This window comes from Anser anser (assembly GCF_964211835.1).
Source record: "Anser anser genome assembly, chromosome: Z".
NCBI classification, from domain to species: Eukaryota; Metazoa; Chordata; class Aves; order Anseriformes; family Anatidae; genus Anser; species Anser anser.
Genome location: NC_139723.1, coordinates 27959906 through 27981283, shown reverse-complemented (window position 1 = coordinate 27981283; position 21378 = coordinate 27959906). Strand labels below are relative to the sequence as shown.

General features: G+C 38.5%; 1 protein-coding gene across 13 annotated transcripts in view; it reads right to left on the bottom strand.

Moving 5' to 3' along the window:
• The window catches only part of FER (FER tyrosine kinase), a 201359-nt gene that overhangs the window by 159064 nt on the left and 20917 nt on the right, over positions 1 to 21378 (bottom strand). For 12 of the 13 annotated variants that reach the window (XR_014576434.1, XR_014576435.1, XM_083816304.1 and 9 more), the window contains 2 exons: positions 19440 to 19613; positions 15888 to 15987 (listed from right to left, as the gene is read on the bottom strand). Coding sequence is in view for 10 of the 13 variants with exons in the window: in XM_083816304.1 (XP_083672430.1) it covers positions 15888 to 15987; positions 19440 to 19613 (274 nt within the window). In the remaining 3 variants the exon portion in view is untranslated. Of the gene's footprint in view, positions 1 to 614; positions 854 to 15887; positions 15988 to 19439; positions 19614 to 21378 lie in introns of those variants that run through there. The other variant, XM_083816309.1, reaches the window with a different exon arrangement.

Here is a 21378-nt window from a genome sequence, read left to right as displayed (position 1 = left end):
TTTTTACCTGAAATGTTTATTTTTTAAAGCAGAAAATAAAAGATGTCCTACTAGGTCAGACCCTTGATTCACCTAGAAGCTGTCATTTATTTTGAGCAAAAAATCTAGTACCACATATCATCCCAAGAAAGCACTGGTGCAGTCTACATATCAGTAGCTGAACTCCAGCACTATTACTCCCATCCAAAACTCTCTGCCCTAATACTACAACTTAACATTTCCTCATCACTGTCGGTATGCATCAGGAATATCAGAAGGTCACCATTACCGTCTCATCTCCACACTATTGGAACCTAGAAATCCTCAAGTCCATGCTTACAAGACCAGCTGGGTGCTGAACCAGAGAGTCACAATGTTCTTCAAGAGGTCATCTATTCTACTCTTTGCCACAGTGATTGCACAACTATGTGATATATGTTTCTGTGATCTTCCTACAACCTGCAATGACAGATAACTTTGCAACTTCCCAGTACAATTCAGGTCAGTGTGCTAGCTGTGGTATGATAGCACTCCCCCACACTGATATAAGACACTCCCCTCCCCCACCATCTTGTCCCTTCACTCTCCAATCTAAATTTTTATTGCTTTAATAAACTCTTTATACCCTTGCTTACTTCATCTGTGTGCCATGGACATGAAATACAGCTTCTACAGTTCTCTGGAATCCATCTTTTATACAGCAGAAGACTAGATATTCTCCTCTTCTGCCCAGTCTTGTAATCTTCACACTGAACAGTGTATAGGTCTTCCCTTATAAATCCTGTTTTCTCTTTTCAGTCAAATGGCTCACAGCCTCACACAAATGAAATTTCAGTCAAGGTTCAACTTCGAAAGCCACAGGATAAGTCATACAACCAGATGATTCTAGATCATTTTAAATGAAAGAAAAAGTGCCGTTTTTGGATGCCATACAAACATGGCATCACTAATTAGTGATGATCTGATCTAGTTAATCTGATTTTGGAAGAAAAAAAAAGAACCCACTACATTTTTCCAACCATCTCTCCAGTTTCTCAAATTATTTTAAACTCTACATCTGTCCTCCAATGTACTATAAATCCGTTTAAGGTATAGTGACACCTGTAAATTTAATAAGTAAACTTTGGTTCAAAGTGATGAAACACAGGAAGGCCACCCACACCTAATCCCAACATATATCCTTTCGTGTCCCACAGGATACATTATTCTGACAGGACCCCGTTAATAACCATTCTCCAAGCAGTTTTATGCAGGCAGCTTTGCACCTCTATTAGAATATTTCCAACTTGATCATGCATTGCCCTTGTCATAAAAGGATAACATATTATTTTGACATGTTTCCTTACTGAGACATATAAGCTCTTACTCGTATCCTCGTTATCTCCTCAATATTTATGAAGTGTCTGATGACTTTTTTTCAGGCACTGAAAGCATCTTAAATGAATCTGTATCTGCAATTATCAAATGCAGATTCACAGTGACCTGCACAGATAAACACACACTAACCAAAAATCTCAATCATACCGATACATTTCTTACAGTCTTAAAATAAATTAATAAAAAAAACTTTATTTTAACATGTCAACCACCTATCATAAAGTAGTAGATAAAACGAAAAAGTGACAGATTGAGACTTGAAAGCAGACCTTGAAAAGCTGAAATTTTGTCAAACAAGGAACACACAAAGGTTTGCGAACTCTGATAAATTAAAACATAGAAACACATTATCACATGTCAAAAAAGATTTGCAGGAAAAACTTGTAAAATAGCAATAAAACTGATAATAAATCCTTTCAAATACACTGGAGTCAGCAAGCTCTTCAGAAAATGTAAAGAACAGTTGCTATATAAAAGGAGCTGGTAGAAAAAAATCCTTTTTTTTTTTTTTGCATTCATTTTCACTGTGAATGACATTCAGAGATTTCCATGCTGAAATGTCTCTGTATGAAAGAGTCAAAGAATCTCTCTTCAGACACGTCAGAAGAGGTTAGAGAACAAACGAACTAAGAAAAAATTAGCAGGACAGGAAGGTATTTAGCTTTACAACTCGAAAGAAACTTGAGGAAGTTTTTTCGGAAACATGATCGGCTTTTAAAGGAGGAAGCAGGCACTCAACGGAGTGCCTCAGGAATATTAGTTGGGGCCTGATATATGAGGTAATAAAGACGCTGATAAAGATGTTGACTGAAGCGAACAACCAAAAACTTATTTTTCATGGGGAGACCATTTTATTTATTTGTATATTATTTTCCCAAAACAGAAGAATATTGTAGTACTTATTTCTAAATTAAACATATATCACTTAGAGGGCAGTTTAGAAAAACAAAACAAACTAAAAAAAACAACAGCATGCTCAGAATAGCATCCCAGAAAATAGAGTGACTGAACACGTCTGACAGCAGTGCACCAAGACTACAGGAAAATGGTATAGCTCAGTATCCCATTTTCCCATCTGCCTTGAGGACTTTGCTGTACAAAGTTTGTTATTCCTTAGCAGAACATTTCAACAAATTTGAGAATAAATCAAAACATCATACACACCCAGCTTTCAAATACAGTTGGTTACAGTTGGTTGTCTGGAGACAAGACATATCTACGTGGTCTTTGTGGAGAATAAGAAAACGTGTAAAGATAATAGAAAAGCGACTGAAGAGAGTCTGGAGAGGAAGCCATCGAGTAGTAACTACAGTCCGGGGACTGGCTGAAAGGGGAGAAGACAAGGCAGCTGGAAATCAGAGCTGGAAAAAACAAGCTTTCCTTGCCTTAGACTAATCCTTTAGCAGAGGCACTGGACTGAGCACTCCTTGGGAGAGGGGAACACAGCAGTGGGAGACGAAGAAATGCTGGATTGTTTTTTGTTTTTATTATATGTTTGGCCACTCTTACTCAGGCTATTTGGCCAGCATGTTCTGACTTACATAGTCCAAAATTATCTCAAAAATATTATACTCTGATATTTGAACTTCACGTAATTTTTACTAGAAATTGAAATACTTGATTCTCTAGAATGGCATAGCAAGAATGCCGGCCTTTTCTTTGCAAATGTCAAACTTTCATAATTGAATTTTGCAAGCTTCATAATACGGTTTATAGCTTAACATATTGTACACACAGTCTGTTTTTATAAACATTAAACAGATTTGTCAACAACTGGTGGCAGTAGAATTATAATTAGATCTATTTATGAAATTCGTTATACAGATAAAGAAAATCGGATGTTTTCTTCTGTTAATTGACACATAGAACAACTGTGTTCTCAGCCTCACTGCATTTTGCTGTGTTAAAAAACAAATTACAATGTGGAAATAATACTGTATCTCTGTAGCTACATTTCTTTTATTAATCATAGGTCCAAAGGCTGCATTTAAAAGTTTAGTGTGTATGATACATTGATTTAGTCTAAAATTAGTGGAGGTGTTCTCCTAAAAAGCAATGTATAGCAAAGGACTATTCTCCACAGAGATGGGAGAAAGGGATAGTTTAGGCATTAATGAGGTTTCTGAAAGAAATACAATATTGATAGTCTCTATTAGGTAGTGGTTATTTATGGTGTAAATTTTTGGTTTAGTTTAATAGCTGAAAGCTGTTTGTTGTGGTTCATAGTTCAGAAAACTTTACTGATGGAGCACTGTATGGTTTGACATATGCTGATTTTTCTTAAGATGGCAGGGGATGTGGCTTAAAGACATGCACGGGCAAGCTTCGGGTTTTAAGCTTTTCAAATCTGGATTACAGATCTTTCCTTCAAACAGCAAAACTGTGACACTACAGAATACAGAGTAAAGCATCCACTAATTTGCAGAGAACAAGGATCAACATCCTGATGGGTATCTGTAGTACAATATTTAAGATTCAAGAACTAGTACAAGTTTAGCTGTTCAGATTTCAAGTTCAACTTTATGACAGTGCAGGTTAAAGTAATGACCAACTCTTTAATGTTTCTCAAAAACAGAAAATTCCAGTTAAGCTCCTTCAGTTTAAACCCCTTCAGCTAAATCTTATGTAACACCTAATAACAAAAGCAAAGGTCCAAAAGATCAAATAAACATAGAATTATTTAAGTTGATAAAGACCTCTAAGGTCGTCAAGGCCAACCATTAAAATAAAAGATTTTATTTGAAAATTATCCTCTTGAAGGAGAGAAGCATACGGTGAAATTCTCAGGTTTGACTAACATGAAATACAAAGCACTCCCCTCAAAATCAACAGTCCTAAAAGAAATGTTTTGGGTAGGTTAAACGCAGAAAGTGGTCATGAAGAACTCCAAGACTGAATGCTCTAAGAAACTATTTCTTTATGTTTACATTGTAGACCGGCTGGTAGAAAAAAGAAGTGCAACACTGTACTTTAATGGATACATGTTACCATAACCCCTGAAGTTCTGTTTCACTGATGTCCTTCAGCTCAAACAAAGCCCTCTACCAAAGAATCCCGCTTTACAGAAAGATTGTACTTTTTTCCTCTCAGCATTGCTCTGCAACAGTGGTAAGAAAAGCTGTCTATAAGACCTCCTCACAGTATCAGTTTTTAAGCTGTTTGTTCTTAAGTTTGCTTTGTTTTTATTTGATTTGTTTGTTTGGGATCTCTGTGGATAGGAAAGGAAAAAAATGTTTCAAAGAAGAAAAAACTGGCAAAACACAGATAGCCAAAAGCTTGTCAGCACTTGAGATGTTCTCTCAGATTTTTGCATCTTTTAGTGTTTTCTCTTACAAAACAATAAATACCATAATTGCTTTTTGAAACGGCATAATTGAAATACTAAATATAGCATGTGAATGCAGCATAAATCTGATGGAGCCATTTAGAATGTCTACCATTAGAGAGAAATTTCTGCAGTAACTTCTTGTCCAATTTTCACATAAATCCCACACTAGGAGTCCGATGTTAGGGTATTTCAAGAAAGATTGCCTCTGGCCTCTCACTCATACAAACATTAGTTATAAGACAGTATTTAGTAATTGGAGAAAGAAAACACTATAGCACAAGACCAAAACAGCTGCTTCAGGAGTAGAGGATACTTTACTAGCCAGACAACTTGTGGTTCACTACTTGTTCTTCAAATAATAGCAAAGCATCTAAAGAAACTGGTGGCAGCAGGGAACTGCATATACTCATTTGTGTGCTGGCGATATGACTAATGCTGCACTGGCTAATGCTTGTAACATGGCACAGGAAGGATTTTACACCCAGTGGATAATGTAAGTTAAAAATAAATACTTAAAATTTAATTCTCATTGATATGCTGAAAAAATGATTACACACACAAACATGGAAAGCAATTCTGACAAAAGTAACAAACAGTGATCAGAAAAAATATGTAATGGATTTCAAAAACCTGCAGATGTTTCTTTGCAGGGAAGAATACAAGGTGAATATTACTACTTTCTGAACTGACAAGGAAAATAACAGAAGATACTGAATCAGAACTGAAAACAGAAAGAACTTTTAGATCTGAACAGGTACATATATATAAAAATCAGGATTAAAATCAAGGTACTAAAGAACTACAGCTAGCAAAGACACAAAAGCCGACAGGCAAAGCCCCACAAGTACATGAGAAGCAAGAGCTGAAGGACACCAAAAAATCCATGTCATTATGGAGTTAAAATAACTAGTGATGCCAGAGAGAACTGAAGGATTTTATGCCACTTTGCTTCTCAGAGAGGCTGAAGCAAGAAAAAATGTGGGTGTCTGGCTACATTAGAAGCATTCATACTAAATGAAAAGACAAAGTTCACACTCGAGCAGATGCTCCCAAACTATACAAGTGCTTATCTATGTGGTACACATAGTGAACTGCAACCAAGAAATACATGCCAACAGTAGTAAGCAAGCACCCATATGAAGGAGCCTTACCTGAACCCTAAAGCAAGAGGAACATTTTGGTTATTGATAACAAGTGACAACAGAATCACAGAATGGCCGAGGTTGGAAGGGATCTCTGAAGATCACCTAGTCCAACGCCCCTGCCGAGCAGGATCACCTGGAGTACATTGCACAGGATGGCATCCAGGAGGGTTTTGAGTATCTCCAGAGAAGGAGACTCCACAACCTCTCTGGGAAACCTGTCCCAGTGCTCTGTCACCCTCACAGTACAGAAGTACCCCCTCATATTCAGCCAGAACCTCCTGTGCTTCTGTTTGTGCCCATTGCCTCTCATCCTGTCACTGGGCACAACTGAAGAGACTAGTTCCATCCTCTCAACACCCTTCCCTCAGATATCTATACATATTAATGAGGTCTTCTCTCAGTCTTCTCTTTTCCAGGCTAAAAAGGCCCAGTTCATTCAGCCTGTCCTCGTACAACAGGTGCTGCAGTCCTCTAATTGTATTCGTAGCCCTCCTCTGGACTCACTCCAGTAGCTCTGTGTCCCTCTTGCACTGGGGAGACCAGAACTGGGCACAATACTCCAGGTGTGGCCTCACCAGGGGCAGGATCACCTCCCTCGACATGGCGGCCTGGGCCTGGGCCGAGGTGGGGGGAGACCTAAGGGGACCAGGCAGGGAAATGCAGTGCTGACTGAGTCCTTGGGGCCTGGGCAGAGATTTCACTTTTCCTTCTGCAAGCTTTCCAAAAGCTTCATTGGACAATGTGAATTACTGTCTTTCCAAAGGTTACAGTCATAGAGGAAAGTAGGGAGCAGTAATACATGAATGTTGATCTTGTAACGCTCTTGCAAAGAATGCAAGAATGCAAAGACGCCATAGTTGTTTCAGACCTAGCTCAGAATAGTCTCTTCTCTCATCTCATTTCCTCTTCAGAACTACACATTTCCTGGAACTGTTCCCTAACAGTGTAAAGAAACAGGTTTTCTGAAACTTGCACAATTTGTTGCATGATTGGTGGCTGAATCCTACCTTTGCTTGACCTTGCAGTCTTCTTCACTCTTCTCAAGCTACACGTGCAGCATTTTTCCTGTTAGATGTACATTTTTACATCTTGCAATTTATATTTGTACTGTTTGAAATAAATCTTGGAATTCTATCCAATTATCTATTACACACTACAGAGCAAGACAGACAAAAACTCCGGTCTCAAACTCCTCGGCCTAGCCTGCAGTGTGACCAACTTGTGCAGAGCAGGAGGACAACAGGCACAAGTGTGCATCCTCTTCCCTCCCTTCTCCCGATGTAACTCAGACTGTGATGTATGAGCACAGAACAAGTTATCTTCCTTGAGCACTTTAGAAGGTTCCTTTGGACATCTCATCCCTGTTTTGGCTTATTCTGTGGCTTATAAAATAAAAATAAATGCCTTTATTTTAAATTAATGTCTGACTGTCATGGTCATGACTTCATGGTTTACTCTCCAAGAAAAGCCAGGAAGCTTAGCTTAAGAGTTTCTGCAATTTCCGCCATTAAAACTTCACTTGGGTACCACAGCATTTGATTTCAGACAAGTTTAAAAAGGAGAAGAAATGGCAAGTATTAGGGCTTTTATTCTATTTAGTTACTTTTTCTAGAATCAAGTATCTATCCTCCTTCGAGAAAGGAGGCAAATATTGAGAACATTTTAGTCAGGAAAAAAAAATTTGGTTTATTTTAAAATCTTTTTTCTTTTTCAAGTCTCAGCAATAAAGCATAAAGCTCCACCAATGCTATAGTGATCTATTAGACATTTAACAGTGTTTATGACAGTAGTTTTTCAAATAATTTCCCAGAACTGAATCTATCTTTCCATTTATGTATTTTTCATCATTTCTGATAACAAAGATAATTCTTCGGTATTTTTCTGTCTCTACATTTGTTTATCAATATAACAAACCTCCCACATAATCACTTCCTTATTTATTTCAACTCTGAAGAGACACGTTTTCACTGAGCATTATTTCATTGTGTCTAGAAAAGAATGTTCCCTTATATTATTTGCTTGCATTATTCTACTGAAAATGTTTTTTGTACTTGTTAGTGAGATGATTACGTCTTTCACACAGATAATCTTCTAGGAACATTTTTTTTAAAGCAAGATTGCAGCTTAGCTCCAGCAGGCAGCTCAGCACCACCCAGCTGATCACTTACTCTCCCCAGGTGGGATGGGGGAAGAGAATTGGAAAGGTAAAAGTGCAAGAACTCACAGGTGGAGATAAAGGCAGCTCATGGTAAAGCAAAAGCCACTCGTGCAAGCAAAACAACCCAAGGAAGCCATTCGCTGCTTCCCATCAGTAGGCAGCTTATACCAATCTACACAGGACTTTTTATGCAAACTGCTACAACTAAGTTAGGATCGTTTTGTTTGTTTACTTGTTTCCAAGAAAAAAGATGCAAGCACAGTGCTCTTATTTAACATGAGCTCCGCAAGACCAAAATCACAAAGACAGAAAAGAGACAGGAGTCTAAGGTCTATTTCTTCCCTTTGTATCTTGCAAGAGGCTTACGTGAACATGTTTCTTCAACAATGAAAATCACCCACTTCCTCCTCCACTCATCTTATTCCTGAGACAAGGATAAGAAGTTTTTCCCAAACCTTATCTACCAAATTAATGAGTGCAAATGACAAATATTTTTCTGATGGGGACAAAAAAAAAAAATTGTATATACTTACAGATTTCAAGTTTACAGAATACTGAAGACCTAAACTTCTGAGCTAAGAGTTCAATAAAAGGTACTTGCTTAATGCATATCAGAAGATAAAGTACAAAAATAACAAAACAAAACAAAAAAGCAACCTTATGAACTGCTTTAAGATGGTTGAGCTAATAAGCACCACTAAAAAACTCTCACTAAGCTGTAAGTGCTTGTCTGTTAAGCCTGAGGAGGGCAGGTCCTGATGCTGCATGTCCACTTTGAGTGGAAACAGTATGTCTAAGCTGGTCCCAAACTCTACCAGAAGTCACCAAGATCTCTTGGCACTGCAATTCCCAGAGTTTCCTTCTCTAGAAGCTTTATTTCACACCCAAGAAACAACCCTAGCCCTTTCAAGCATTAGTGTAGTGTCTATGAGTTGTAATACTTGCAACAGAGTATTAATTTGAAATCCCTCCAGCCTGCTGACATCTGTGAATAAGACAGGCCAGTTCAGACAGCAGTATTTGTTTCATCTTAGAACACCTACATTCCAGTCAAAAATAAATAAATAAATAGATAGATATTAAGAGTTTCTCTGACCTCAGCAAAACCTAAAGGCAACACATGCCACTAGGAAATGTAGCAGTATAATTTTACAAGCATCTCAGAATGAACGCACCAGCCACCTAATAAAAGCATTTTCTGGCCACTCAGCTATCACAAAGAGTAGCAGGACAATACTTCGGTTTAATGAAGGCTTTTTCAACAGCTTTTATCAGTATTTTAACTTTTAACAGTATTTATCATAGATACAGCTTACGCTGTCACGAAACTTCAATAAGTACCACGGAAGTCACATCAATTCTAAAGTATTAAATCACAAGAGTTGCAGGGTTCAGAAATCATTTTTCCAGCAGATGCAATGTTTTACAATGTGCTAGGTGTACTGTTAATATTTCTAGTCTCCTCTAAATCATGACATTGTCAAGGATCACAAGCCAATCTAGGGAAATTTCACATACGTACTTTCATTTTATACTGCTGTAACAGTATAAAATGAAATAACTAAATTATGTATTAAGAATCATATTTTTTCTTTATTTCAGATCCATTCTATCACATAACATTACAGCATAGCTCCTGTATTCAGTCAGTAATTAACTAGCAACAAAAACACAATAAACATCTGTACAAGATGTATCTACATGAAAATTACAAATTTTGCTGCCTAAAGATATTATATTCAAATCCAGTAAGAACCTCCCAAGGCCAAATTGGCTCTATTCCAACTTGCAAAAATTAACTGATATAAAAGCCTTACTTCACATTTTAACACCTAATACCAAAATCAGCTATACAAATAGATGCTAAATTCTAAGAATTAATGCTTCCCATATATATATATATGTGTTTTAAAATGTAAGGAAAAGATCACATTTATTAATATTTTTGATTTCACGTTATCATTTTCTTGCTTAAGTTTTTTTTTTTTTAATCTAACAGTAAATACTCTTTAATCAAAAAAAAATAATCAAGAATTAAAAAATTGGAAATCCCCACAAACACACACTGAAATAAATTAATACAGAAGCACCATTCTGCAGAAATAAAAAGAATTGTGGGAAGAACATCCTTACTTGGAAATAATTAGTGACCGGATCAACTAACAGTCAAATTGTAACAAGAAATGTCAACACCTGTTCCACAGTTTCCAGATTGTGTTCTCTACCTTTCATTTATGAAACTTTCTAGAACTTTGTGACCTCTTCTTCGGAAAAACCATGTCTTTATCATTTGGCATAAATTTTGTTTTGATGTGTCTTCCTGCTGCAGCTAAGCCCACATGCCGTGTTGCCATACAACAGTACCTTGCTACTCAGCATCACTGATGGCACTACAGCGCTGTAGGCACAGCATTACACCCGATCTGTGACTGTCACTTGGGACCACTGCTGGAAGTTCACACATCTTTCTTCTCTATATCACACATTCAAAACATTTCAGAGGGCTGTCCATTTCATTATGGAAAGATAATCTAGTAGTTTTTCCTTTTGTGTTTTGCTCCAAATGATCCCCTCAGTTCTGCAAAAGAAGTTTTTACAAAAGGCCTCCACCCCACACCTTCTAAAACCAGAAGAGGCTATCAGAATGAACAAGTATTTCCCCAGTTGCTTAAGTACACATCATTAGAGAGGCACTGGACTAGTTCAGCTCGCTGACTTTACCCCTACCAGCCTGCTTTCTCTCACCACACATAATATTATAAAATAAAGGACTGTAAAAGGCAAAATCTGCTTATCAACCAAGTGAGTAGCACCAACCGGATTGCCTGACACACGGGGACTCCACACCCAAGCATGACCAGCCAGGCTACATTTGTGATTGCCATGGTCATCACAGAATCACAGAATCGAAGGGGTTGGAAGGGACCTCGAAAGATCATCGGGTCCAACCCCCCTACCAAAGCAAGCTCCTTAGAGCAGGCTGCCCAGACGTGCCTTGAATATCTGTCTCCAGAGAGGGAGACTCCACAACCTCCCTGGGCAGCCTGTTCCAGTGCTCCATCACCCTCACCGAGAAGTTCTTTCACATACTGGTGCGGAACTTCCTGTGCTCCATTTTGTGGCCATTACCCCTTGTCCTATCCCCACAAACCACTGAGAAGAGGTTGGCCAAATCCCTCTGTCACCCACACCTCAGGTATTCACACACATTGATAAGATCCCCTCTCAGTCTTCTCTTCTCCAGGCTGAATAGACCCAGGTCTCACAGCCTTTCCTCATAGAGGAGATGCTCCAGGCCCCGTATCATCTTTGTGGCCCTCTGCTGGACTCTCTCCAGGAGATCCCTGTCTTTTTTGTACCGGGCAGCCCAGAACTGGACACAGTACTTCAGGTGAGGCCTGACCAGGGCAGAGTAGAGGGGGAGGATCACCTCCCTTCACTTGCTGGCCACGCTCCTTTTAATGCACACCAGGATCCCATTGGCCTTCTTGGCCACTAGGGCACACTGCTGGCTCATGGTCAACCTGTCGTCCACCAGGACTCCCAGGTCCTTCTCCTCAGAGTTCCTCTCCAGCAGGTCGTCCCCCAGCCTGTACTGACACGTGCGGTTGTTCCTTCCCAGGTGCAGGACTCTACACTTCCTCTTGTTAAACCTCATTTGGTTTCTTCCTGCCCATCTCTCCAGCCAGTCCAGGTCTCACTGAATGGCAGCACAGCCTTCTGGCGCGTCAGCCACTCCTCCCAGCTTTGTGTCATCGGTGTACTTACTGAGGGCAGACACTATTCCCTCATCAGGGTCGTCGATGAAGATGTTGAACAAGACCGGACCCAGCACCGACCCCTGGGGAACACGCTAGTCACAGGTCTCCAGCCGGACTCTGCGCCACTGATCACCACCCTCTGAGCTGGGCCAGTCAGCCAGTTCTCAACCCACCTTACTGTCCACTCCTCTATCCCACGCTTTCTCAGCTTTGCTATCAGGGTATCATGGGAGACAGTATCGAAAGCCTTGCTAAAGTCAAGGTAGATGACATCCACTGCTCTCCCCCCATCTACCCAGCTGGTGATGCTATCATAGAAGGCAACGAGGTTGGTCGAGCACGACTTCCCCTTGGTAAATCCATGCCGACTACTCCTCATAACCTTCTTCTCTTCCAATTGCTTGGAGATGGCATCCAGAACAAGCTGTTCCAACACCTTTCCAGGGACAGAGGTGAGACTGACTGGCCTGTAGTTTCCTGGATCCTCCTTCTCGCCCTTCTTGAAGACCGGAGTGACCAGAGTTGGCTATCCTCCAGTCTTCAGGCACCTCTCCTGTTCTCCAGGACCTTTCAAAGATGATAGAGAGCGGTTCGGCGATCAACTCTGCCAACTCCCTTAGCACATGTGGATGCATCCCATTGGGACCTATGGATTTGTGTGCGTTGAGCCCACTCAGGCACTCCCCAACTACCCTCGGGTCAACCACGGGGGAGCCCTCCATTTCCCAGCCCCTTTCTCCCCCACTAGGGTCGAGGAGTCCCGGGGGGGAGTCCTTGAAGCAAAGAAAGCATTCAGTATCTCCGCCTTCTCGGCATCTCCCGTTACCAGGACACCCCCCTCGTTCAGCAAGGGACCCACATTATCCCTAGCCTTCCTTTTACTGTTTACATACTTAAAAAAAACCCTTCTTATTATCTTTCATCTCTTTTGCAAGCCTCATCTCTAGGTGGGCTTTAACCTTCCTTCTTGCATCCCTGCAGGCCCTGACAACACTTCTATACTCTTCCCAAGAGGACAGGCCCTTTTTCCACATTTCATAGACCTTCCTCTTCCTTTTGATCTTATCGATGAGCTCCTTGCTCATCCACGCAGGTTTCCTGCCCCCCTTCCCCAATTTCCTACTCTTAGGGATGCACCGATCACTGGTCCACAAAGGAGCAGCACATCATGGTTAAACGGGATAAGGCCTGGAACACACAGGATGAATTGGTCGTTTCTGATTGACAAAACATGCAGACACTGGTGGCCAGGACAGGGCAATGCGGTCCAGTCTAAGCACCAAGCAGCAGCCAGAACTTCATGGAGTGCCCTCTGCAACTCAGCTGTGTCACCGCTTCCCCAGCAGGGACCAAGCAGAAGCACTGCTACAGACAGGTTTCCCAGAAAAACTCCTGAGCCACCATCTCTGCCACCTTTGCATTTCTCTAGATCAGGAGAGCAAAAACCCTTCAACAATGAAGCTCCTGCACCTTTCAGAAAAAGCAGTTTCATCTTCCTCACTACAGAACAGCTTCCCTACCCAAACTCTCCACCAGCTGCCCTCCCATTGCCCTAACACAAACAGGACCAGTAATTAACTGGTATCATTATTCAGTGCTTAACCCTTACTCTTATTACTCTTACTACAGGTTCTCTTAGCTATTTTCACGTGTAAGAGAACACGGCTATAACTATGCATTAAGGCATCAACATGTTGGTTTTACGTGACTGTCCTGTTAGCTGCTGGAAACTACGACACACAGTAGCTAAAGTTTATTACATTGTAGCTGCAGAAAAATTATTATAAAAACAACCGCTACTGATTAAGATCACTTTCAATAGTCTCTAACTCTGCCAGTTAAATCCTCTGTTGTAGGTGTTTAGCTCAAAAATCAATTTCGCATTTAATAGCTCAACCAGAAAACATGTAAACATCTGTTTTCCCAAACTAGAGACACACTTGTACCTCTTTCAGTAGCAGCTGTATTAAATTTACTCTCTCAGCAGAAGACAACTTCTCTGTTACAAAAAGTAACCAAATTTCAAAATTGTTCTATCTGCAAAATAGAGAAGTTTCTACATCATCCCATTGTGTAACTTGCTTGGGTTTTTGTGTTGACCACTTCCATGCACAGGTGCTAAACAAAAATAATCTAGCATGCACAAGCCCAGGAGCAAAGACAAAGTCCTATTTCTTGTGGAGTAGCTGTCCCCTCCTGCTCCAGCCAGGAGGGGCCAGACACCGTAATAGCGATTCAGCTTGCCAAAGGAATGGAGTCTGCAAAGAATCACATTTTACAGAAATGGAACTGGACTGGCTCTTTTAACATCTTTCTTCTAAGAGCTGGTGCGCAAAGATTTTCATTGTTTTCTTTAACAAAATATTTTTCAGCCTATTTCTAATAACTACGTAGGCCCTCCCACTGTTCTGGCATGCAATATTACTTCCCTTTTTCAGTAATTCTTGAAAGCCTGAAAAACCAAACCAGTTTTTATGTTAACAAGAGGCTTATCTCCTAATAGCACATACTTTGAGTAAGTGCTAGGTACTCAACTAAGGCCTGGAGCAATGAAGCATTATACTTTTAAGACTTCCCTAACTTGTTCATCTTGCAAGCCAGTTTGACAACTTGAGGGTGCAGAAACCCATGAAAATACCATTAACAACACTGTCACAGCTCAGTTGACCTGCAACTGATATACAACCACAGTAGCTCCTCTACACTCCCACAATCACACAGGTATGTGTAAACAAGAACATGGCCTGTGGTGCAGCAGGGGTAAAACACTTCTGCAATTCTTGGAAGAAAAACCTGCACCATTTCTCTGAAGGTCAGGGTTTGTTAAAGTAGACAGTAAGACAGTACTGAAAGTTAAATTAACTATGAACTGTACTAATGAAAGACAAATACTAAAGAGAAGCAGAAAAGAGAAGGGTAAGGAAAACCACTGGAGTAATAAGTGTCTTAAAAATAGCTTTTGTTTGTTGTCTATCTAAAGAAATATTAATTCAGTTAATCATAACCACATCAAAACATTACAGTTGCTGAACAGCCAAGGCACTCTTTGATTTTAATGGGAAAGTTTCATGCATCAGGAATGAAGAATCATCAGAGCTATAACAGGAAGATGGGATAAAAAGAACATACTATGATCCTAACACCCTATTATATTTTCCACGTTACATACTATATACTCCCAAGCTACATAATTACTTGGAGATAAATCTCCACATTAAAGTAACATGTAGAAGGCAACTGGGGAACTACAAAAGAACAACTGAGTAAGTATTTACATCCTCAAATGAATACATGCATAAATAAAAAAGATACGCTGAAGCTAGAAAGTGCTAAGTACAACTTCTCTTATCCCACAATGCTTTGTCTTTATATTCACTTATCAACCCTCACCCCAAATTTTAGACAAATTTAGAAAGAAACAACCTTTCAGCACTGATAGGGCAAGTAAACGTAATTTTAGACAGTCGTACAAAGTGGTAAAGATGGACCTTGGAATTATATTTATGCACTGCCATGCAATTAATTTTCTTTAAAAAAAAAAACTTAGAAAAGCAGGTAAGACCAATTATTAACATGTTCCAATACATTACATAACAAAGTCTCTCATTGATCTAATCATAAGCATAGTTCAATGGCAGTCAAAATTTGTGCAGTTTGGACACATCATTCCCCAAAAAAAACTTCAAAGCATCCCAGTGTGCAGATGAATTATTTTCCCCTTTTCCTTTCAGATCCATTCTACTAAGTGTCAAGAATTGATATTGATGCCACTGCAGCAACCACAGTAGGTCAAAGGACACAAGCAGGCTGCAGCTGCAATGTATGTGAGAAGGAGTTGCAAGCTGTTTATCACTATTAACAGTTGGTATGAGCAATTTTACATTCCAAATGCATCCACTAAAGGAATGACAGAAGACCTTGAAGACAGAGCTACCATTTTTTTTAGGACTATCACTATTTTCATAATTTTTAGAGTACCTCCAAGTACACCTGATGACAATTAGCTTTTCTTACTTACTGAATAAGCTTTCACATTATAATTAAGTTGCTCAAAATAAAAGTGTTACCTTGCAATAAATAATAGGAAGTAATAAATAGAAGTAATAAATAGGTTAAATTAACCCAAGTCAGACACATACCTTTAGCCACAGCTTCTTTATACTTTTCTTTGGCAGAATTTACTTCTTTTATTAGTTGTCTATAGCTAGATTTTAGTTTCTCTAGTTCTGTCTTTGTGACCTTCAAGAAAACAGAAATACAAAGAGCAGTAAGAATACTCAACATAAAAAATGTTAATTCTCTTTCACTAATGATATGACTGGATTTACTTCCCAAAATAAGTATGTTAACACTTTTCATTGTTTTGAGATAGTCTTAACAGGCTATTCCACAGTGTAACAAAATTTTTTAAAAAATCAATAAATGTATGGAATGAAACAAGATGCCTGAAACAGAGTCCCCCACATGGATCAGAGCAGTACAGTGTAATAACTAAAAGGAAAACCAGCTTATTATAAACACTATTCTATTTCAATCAAAAGGGAGAAAAACACAAAAAAGATGCTCATTAAACATACTGGATGAAAAAGTTCTCTGCAAAACAAGGAATTCTTTTAGTGTCTCAACAACCAAGAGAAAAGAGCTTCTGGATATAGCATTTTATGTAAACAGCTTAGAAATAGCAACTGCGCAGAATAAATCTACCTGTCATAAGACTTAAATTCATGAAAAGAAAAAGTGTTGTCTAACAAAGCACCTGAGGGAGTTTCTTTCCATCAGAAGCAGCTCCACTGATCACAACATTTGTTCAGAAAACTACAATGAAGTTGACTCTTCTAACCCCAATTTTCATTCACTGTGTGAAAATTAGTGCACTATACAGAAATACTCACAGATCATCAATTTGATAACAAAAGCTCATAACAAACCAGCCACTACAATACCAAAAAAATGGCATAAATGGTAAAGAAACTTAAAAACTGTGACAAAGCAATATACAATCACCATGGAAGAGGAACTTAATCTAATTGAAGCACCCTCACTGTGTTGACAAGGAAATCTGTTGTGCAGGAAGACTGCTCCCCATGCAACTAGCATGAAGAAAACTGGTGTTCACAATTCTCCCTTTCTTTATTACATCAGGCCCAGACACTCGTATTCTCACCACTACTATCCTCACCCACAAGAACAACATCTGGAGACTTAATGGAATTCCTTTAAGAGCAAACAAGATGCTATATGTAGTTTGTATTTCTGGGCTATCTGTGTAAAGGTTTAACTTAAAGGCAAGAAATTTTGTGTAAATTACTCCCAAATTTTCATCTCATATTTATACATATTTATGCTGTAAATCATTCACAACTGCTGTTATTTTAAATTAATAGAAATGGTATATGAAAAAGAAACTTTATGGCAAACGTATTATAAAATTCTGTTAAGCAATAGATAAGAAGACAAGATTAGCAAGTAGTGAACACAATTAACATACACACGGTAACGAATGTGCTTCTCTTATAAATAAAAAAGTAAAATTAAATTAGGCTACTAATACTAAGAAACCTTTGTAATAACTGTGAAATTAATTTTGCTGATTCTTAAACTGTGTTCTTCCACCAGAGAAAAACAAAGTGCCTCCATCTTCAATTAACTCTCAAGGAGCTAAAGTGGTGAAGGATTATCCTTATCTCAATGTATATATATCAAGGAATTGCCCAACTAAGTAGCACAGTATTCTACATTTTTCTTCCCCTCAAAGTTCACAAAGAAAGGAAAAACATCCAGGATCTTAATGGGAACTGAAATAAACCCGACGATACAGATTTTATTGTATTGTGTAAAAAGCATATGTCCCATTGCCCTCGAGAATTTTATCAAAAAAGATTCCTCATTGTGCAGGTCTCTAAAACGTATGATACATAAGTATTACACCTGAAGGAAAACTTTTTTTTGCCAAATATCCTAAAGATTATGAACTGCAAAGACACCAATCTTTACAAGTTTTGGATAATGCCCTGGGAAATAATAAGTATTTTGTCACCACATATAACAAAAACAGACATAACACCACAGAACACAAAAAGTGTTTTGGATTTCTGGGAACCATTCTGTAAGTGTTCCAGTGACACAGAACCTTTGAATAAACAATGTCAGCTAACAATGAAAGAACACATCAAATCTAACCAAAACGTTATTCAAATGCTTCTTGGGAAAACCTGGAAGGCAGTAGCTGGGGAGGGGGTGGGGGAAGAAGAGAATTACAAAACCAGTGCAAGTTTATTCATCTTGCATCCCCATGCAGCCCATGATTAAAAACAATATGGTTTGTAATTAAATATTTGGGGATTGCTTAATGTCTTAACAACTTGAAAAAAGTCTTATTTTTAAAAACTGCATTTTGTTAACTCCATTAAGTTACCTTAATAGCACAATATGTATGTTTTATAAAGTCTCCATTAAAACCCTACCTGAACACCGACCAGTCTTGCTTCTGCTACACTTTATTTCTTTTTATATTTTCTTTCTTTCTCCATTTCTCCATTCTCTATAGAATCATAGAATGGCTTGGGTTGGAAGGGACCTTAAAGACCATCTAGTTCCAACCCCACTGCCATGGGCATGGACACCAATAAATATAAATTTAGCATCTATTATTTCTAATACATGCCACCACTTTCCCTCCATTTTCAATCCTGACTATTTCCAAATGCACCGATCCATAAGTGGACATGATTATTCGGCCTGGAAATTCTATCAGATAAGCCAGCCAATAAATCAGATAAACCAACCATGCAAATAGGATGTACTTCTCATAGCTAATACCTGGGGAAGATGCCAAGATCCCAGCAGATTATTGAAGCAGTCCTAACAAAGCCAATATATTTAACATGATATACGTTTAGTAGTAGTTTAAAGTTCTCCTTATAACCAGCCCACCAATCTTTTACTCACCAGTCTACCATATTTGTAATATATTACTCATATGTTATATTTTAATTATTTTACTCCAAATCTCTGAGTCTCTGATGAAAGAAAGAAGAAGCAGTGCTTTCCTTTCTCTCAGTAGACCTTTCAAACTATCAGTTTGTTCTTTGACATTTGCAGCTAACCTTCCCCCAGAACACCTGAATTAAACTGTGACTTCTGTCAGCTTTACTGACTAGACACAATCCTTTCAACATCAGGAAGACAAGGGACTTGTAATAAAAAAGGTCCCAAAGAGCTCCATCTGCAGCCTTAATATTTGGTTTACATGTGATTTATATTTTAGAATAAGGACTAGAATCCCATCCCCACCCAAAAGAATGGGGATTGTAAGGACCATTCAAAAAAAAAAAAAACACTTTTCAATGTCCTGGTCCCAGGGATTTCTATAGTGAAGTGAGAACAAAAGAGATGGCACAGGGAAGTGTCACACAGAATCATCCTCTACTGGAACAGGAGCATTTCCAATGTTATCTGTCTAAATAAATTCATGCAGAATAAAGTTTTCCATCTCTGTCTTGTCAGCTAGCAAGGGAATGAAAACGTGAAGGACATAACTAAAATTTAAACTAGACAGCCTACATAACACAAATCAACACTTTTACAACAGAAAAAAAAAACGGAACTAAAAAAATCCATCCTCAAGATATTATTTTTTAAACAAATCAAGAAACTACAATTTGGCTATAAAGAACAGTTGAATAAAATACCTTGTACATCTCTGCTTCAATTTGTTGATGAACACCTAGGTAACTCTTCTTCACTTGCTGCTTATCTTTGATCATCATTGTAAGCCTATGCAAAGGCCCAGAATTAAGATCCTCTGCATGTGTCTTCATTATTTTGCTCAGCTGTTCTGTTTGTTGTACGACAAGCAACCAAGACTGTAAGAAGAAAAAAAAAAAAACAGGAGAAAGAAAAAATCAGAACAGAAAAGCAGTCACATATTCTGGCTTATAAATAACCAAACAATGCCAAACAATGAATGCAAACTGTGGGAAAAGATGCATTATTTAAAATATTTCAGTAAAAAAATAATTAAACTTCCCAAATTCACTTGAGATCTTTCAAAATAAAACTCTTACTGCTATACCAAAGCCATGCCTTGAACTTGCTCACGAAGTCCTAAAATAAGCATAACAGACAAAAATACAGATCTGCATGGTGGCTCTTCAGCACTGTCCTAGCAACTTTGAACACCCATCAAAGCCTTCTCCGGATTAACTTCTCAACACCTCTAACAAGCACACGCTGGTGTTATTTGTTCTCCCATTTCCTAGTACCAGTTACTCTGTTCAGTCTGACTTCTTTGCCCTTGTCTAAACATCTGAGGGCAATATGCATTTGAGTTGTTACTGTTTAAGAGGACACCATTTGTCAGCTGCTTCACGTAGCTGACAGCATCAGAGCCCAGGCCACCAGTGGCAAAACTCACGGAGCTAACAGGTTAAGAGACACAGACAGCTACTCATCTGTCACAGCAATTGAACAGCCTGCTGTACCCTCACTTTAATAACTTCCTTGGCCATTCTGTCAGTCAGTTTTCAGGACAGCCTAATACACCCTGGCTTTGAATTTTGATTAAGAACTGTACGAGGAACACCAAGACTTCCAATGCACAGCAGAAATCAACTGAAAAAATTAAAGTTCAAATGCACGTATTTGTTACCCTAAAGGACCCTGTCACACTTGGTAGATAGGAACAGTATTGGATTCATTAGACATAATTCACTAACAGACTGCTGTGTTGCAGTTACAATTTCGGAATGGTCATTTCCATTTGGAATTTCCAAAACAATTATCAGTTCATGAAGGCAGCTAGTATGCTAGTTTCACTGGCATTTATCTTACTCTTACTAAATGTAATCCACCTTAAATCTTCACAACTTACAAAATTAATTTGTTTGGTAGTTCTGGGATTTCCTTATATCTTATACATAAACATATATGTGTTCACATATACATATATAAATCTATCTATATAAATAAATATTCTCATCTCTACATGACAATGCTGCAACTCAGATTGGATTTTAGAGAACAGAATGAAAGTTAATTCCTGTATACATTAAACCATCTTTAACATTTCCTTTAGCTGACAAACATTGCAGCGAATGGCACAGAACTATCGCAAACTGCTTCAAGTGTGGTGTTGTAAAAGCTCACAGACTGAAGCTTCCTGGTTATATCTGAAAAGTGCTTAATCTCTCCGTTACAGAGCACTTTCCAAATGACAACAGAAGCCATGTTGCAAAGCTTTGTACAATAGAAACAACATTAAACATCTGTATCAGAGCAGTGGGTATGGAAGAGTTCATAACAGCACTCTCAGAAGTCAAACAGTAGCAAGAGTCACGCATTTTCTTTAAGAGTGATTTATTACTGGTGAGGCAAGTATCGTTTCAATCAACCCTGAGAAACACAGCAAAAGCAGTTTTTCAACATGACAGATACTCTAAAGAAATACTTAGCTTATAATTCACCAAACAAGCCCAAGTAAGACTGAAACCCAGTGAAAACCTGTCTATTTAAAAATTAAAAAAAAAAAGAAAGAATTCCCATATATTCCCATTCCTTACATCCCTCTTTCCACACTGAGAAAGCATTGGTTAAACAGGATTTCTGTGTATTGTATGATTATCTTTTATC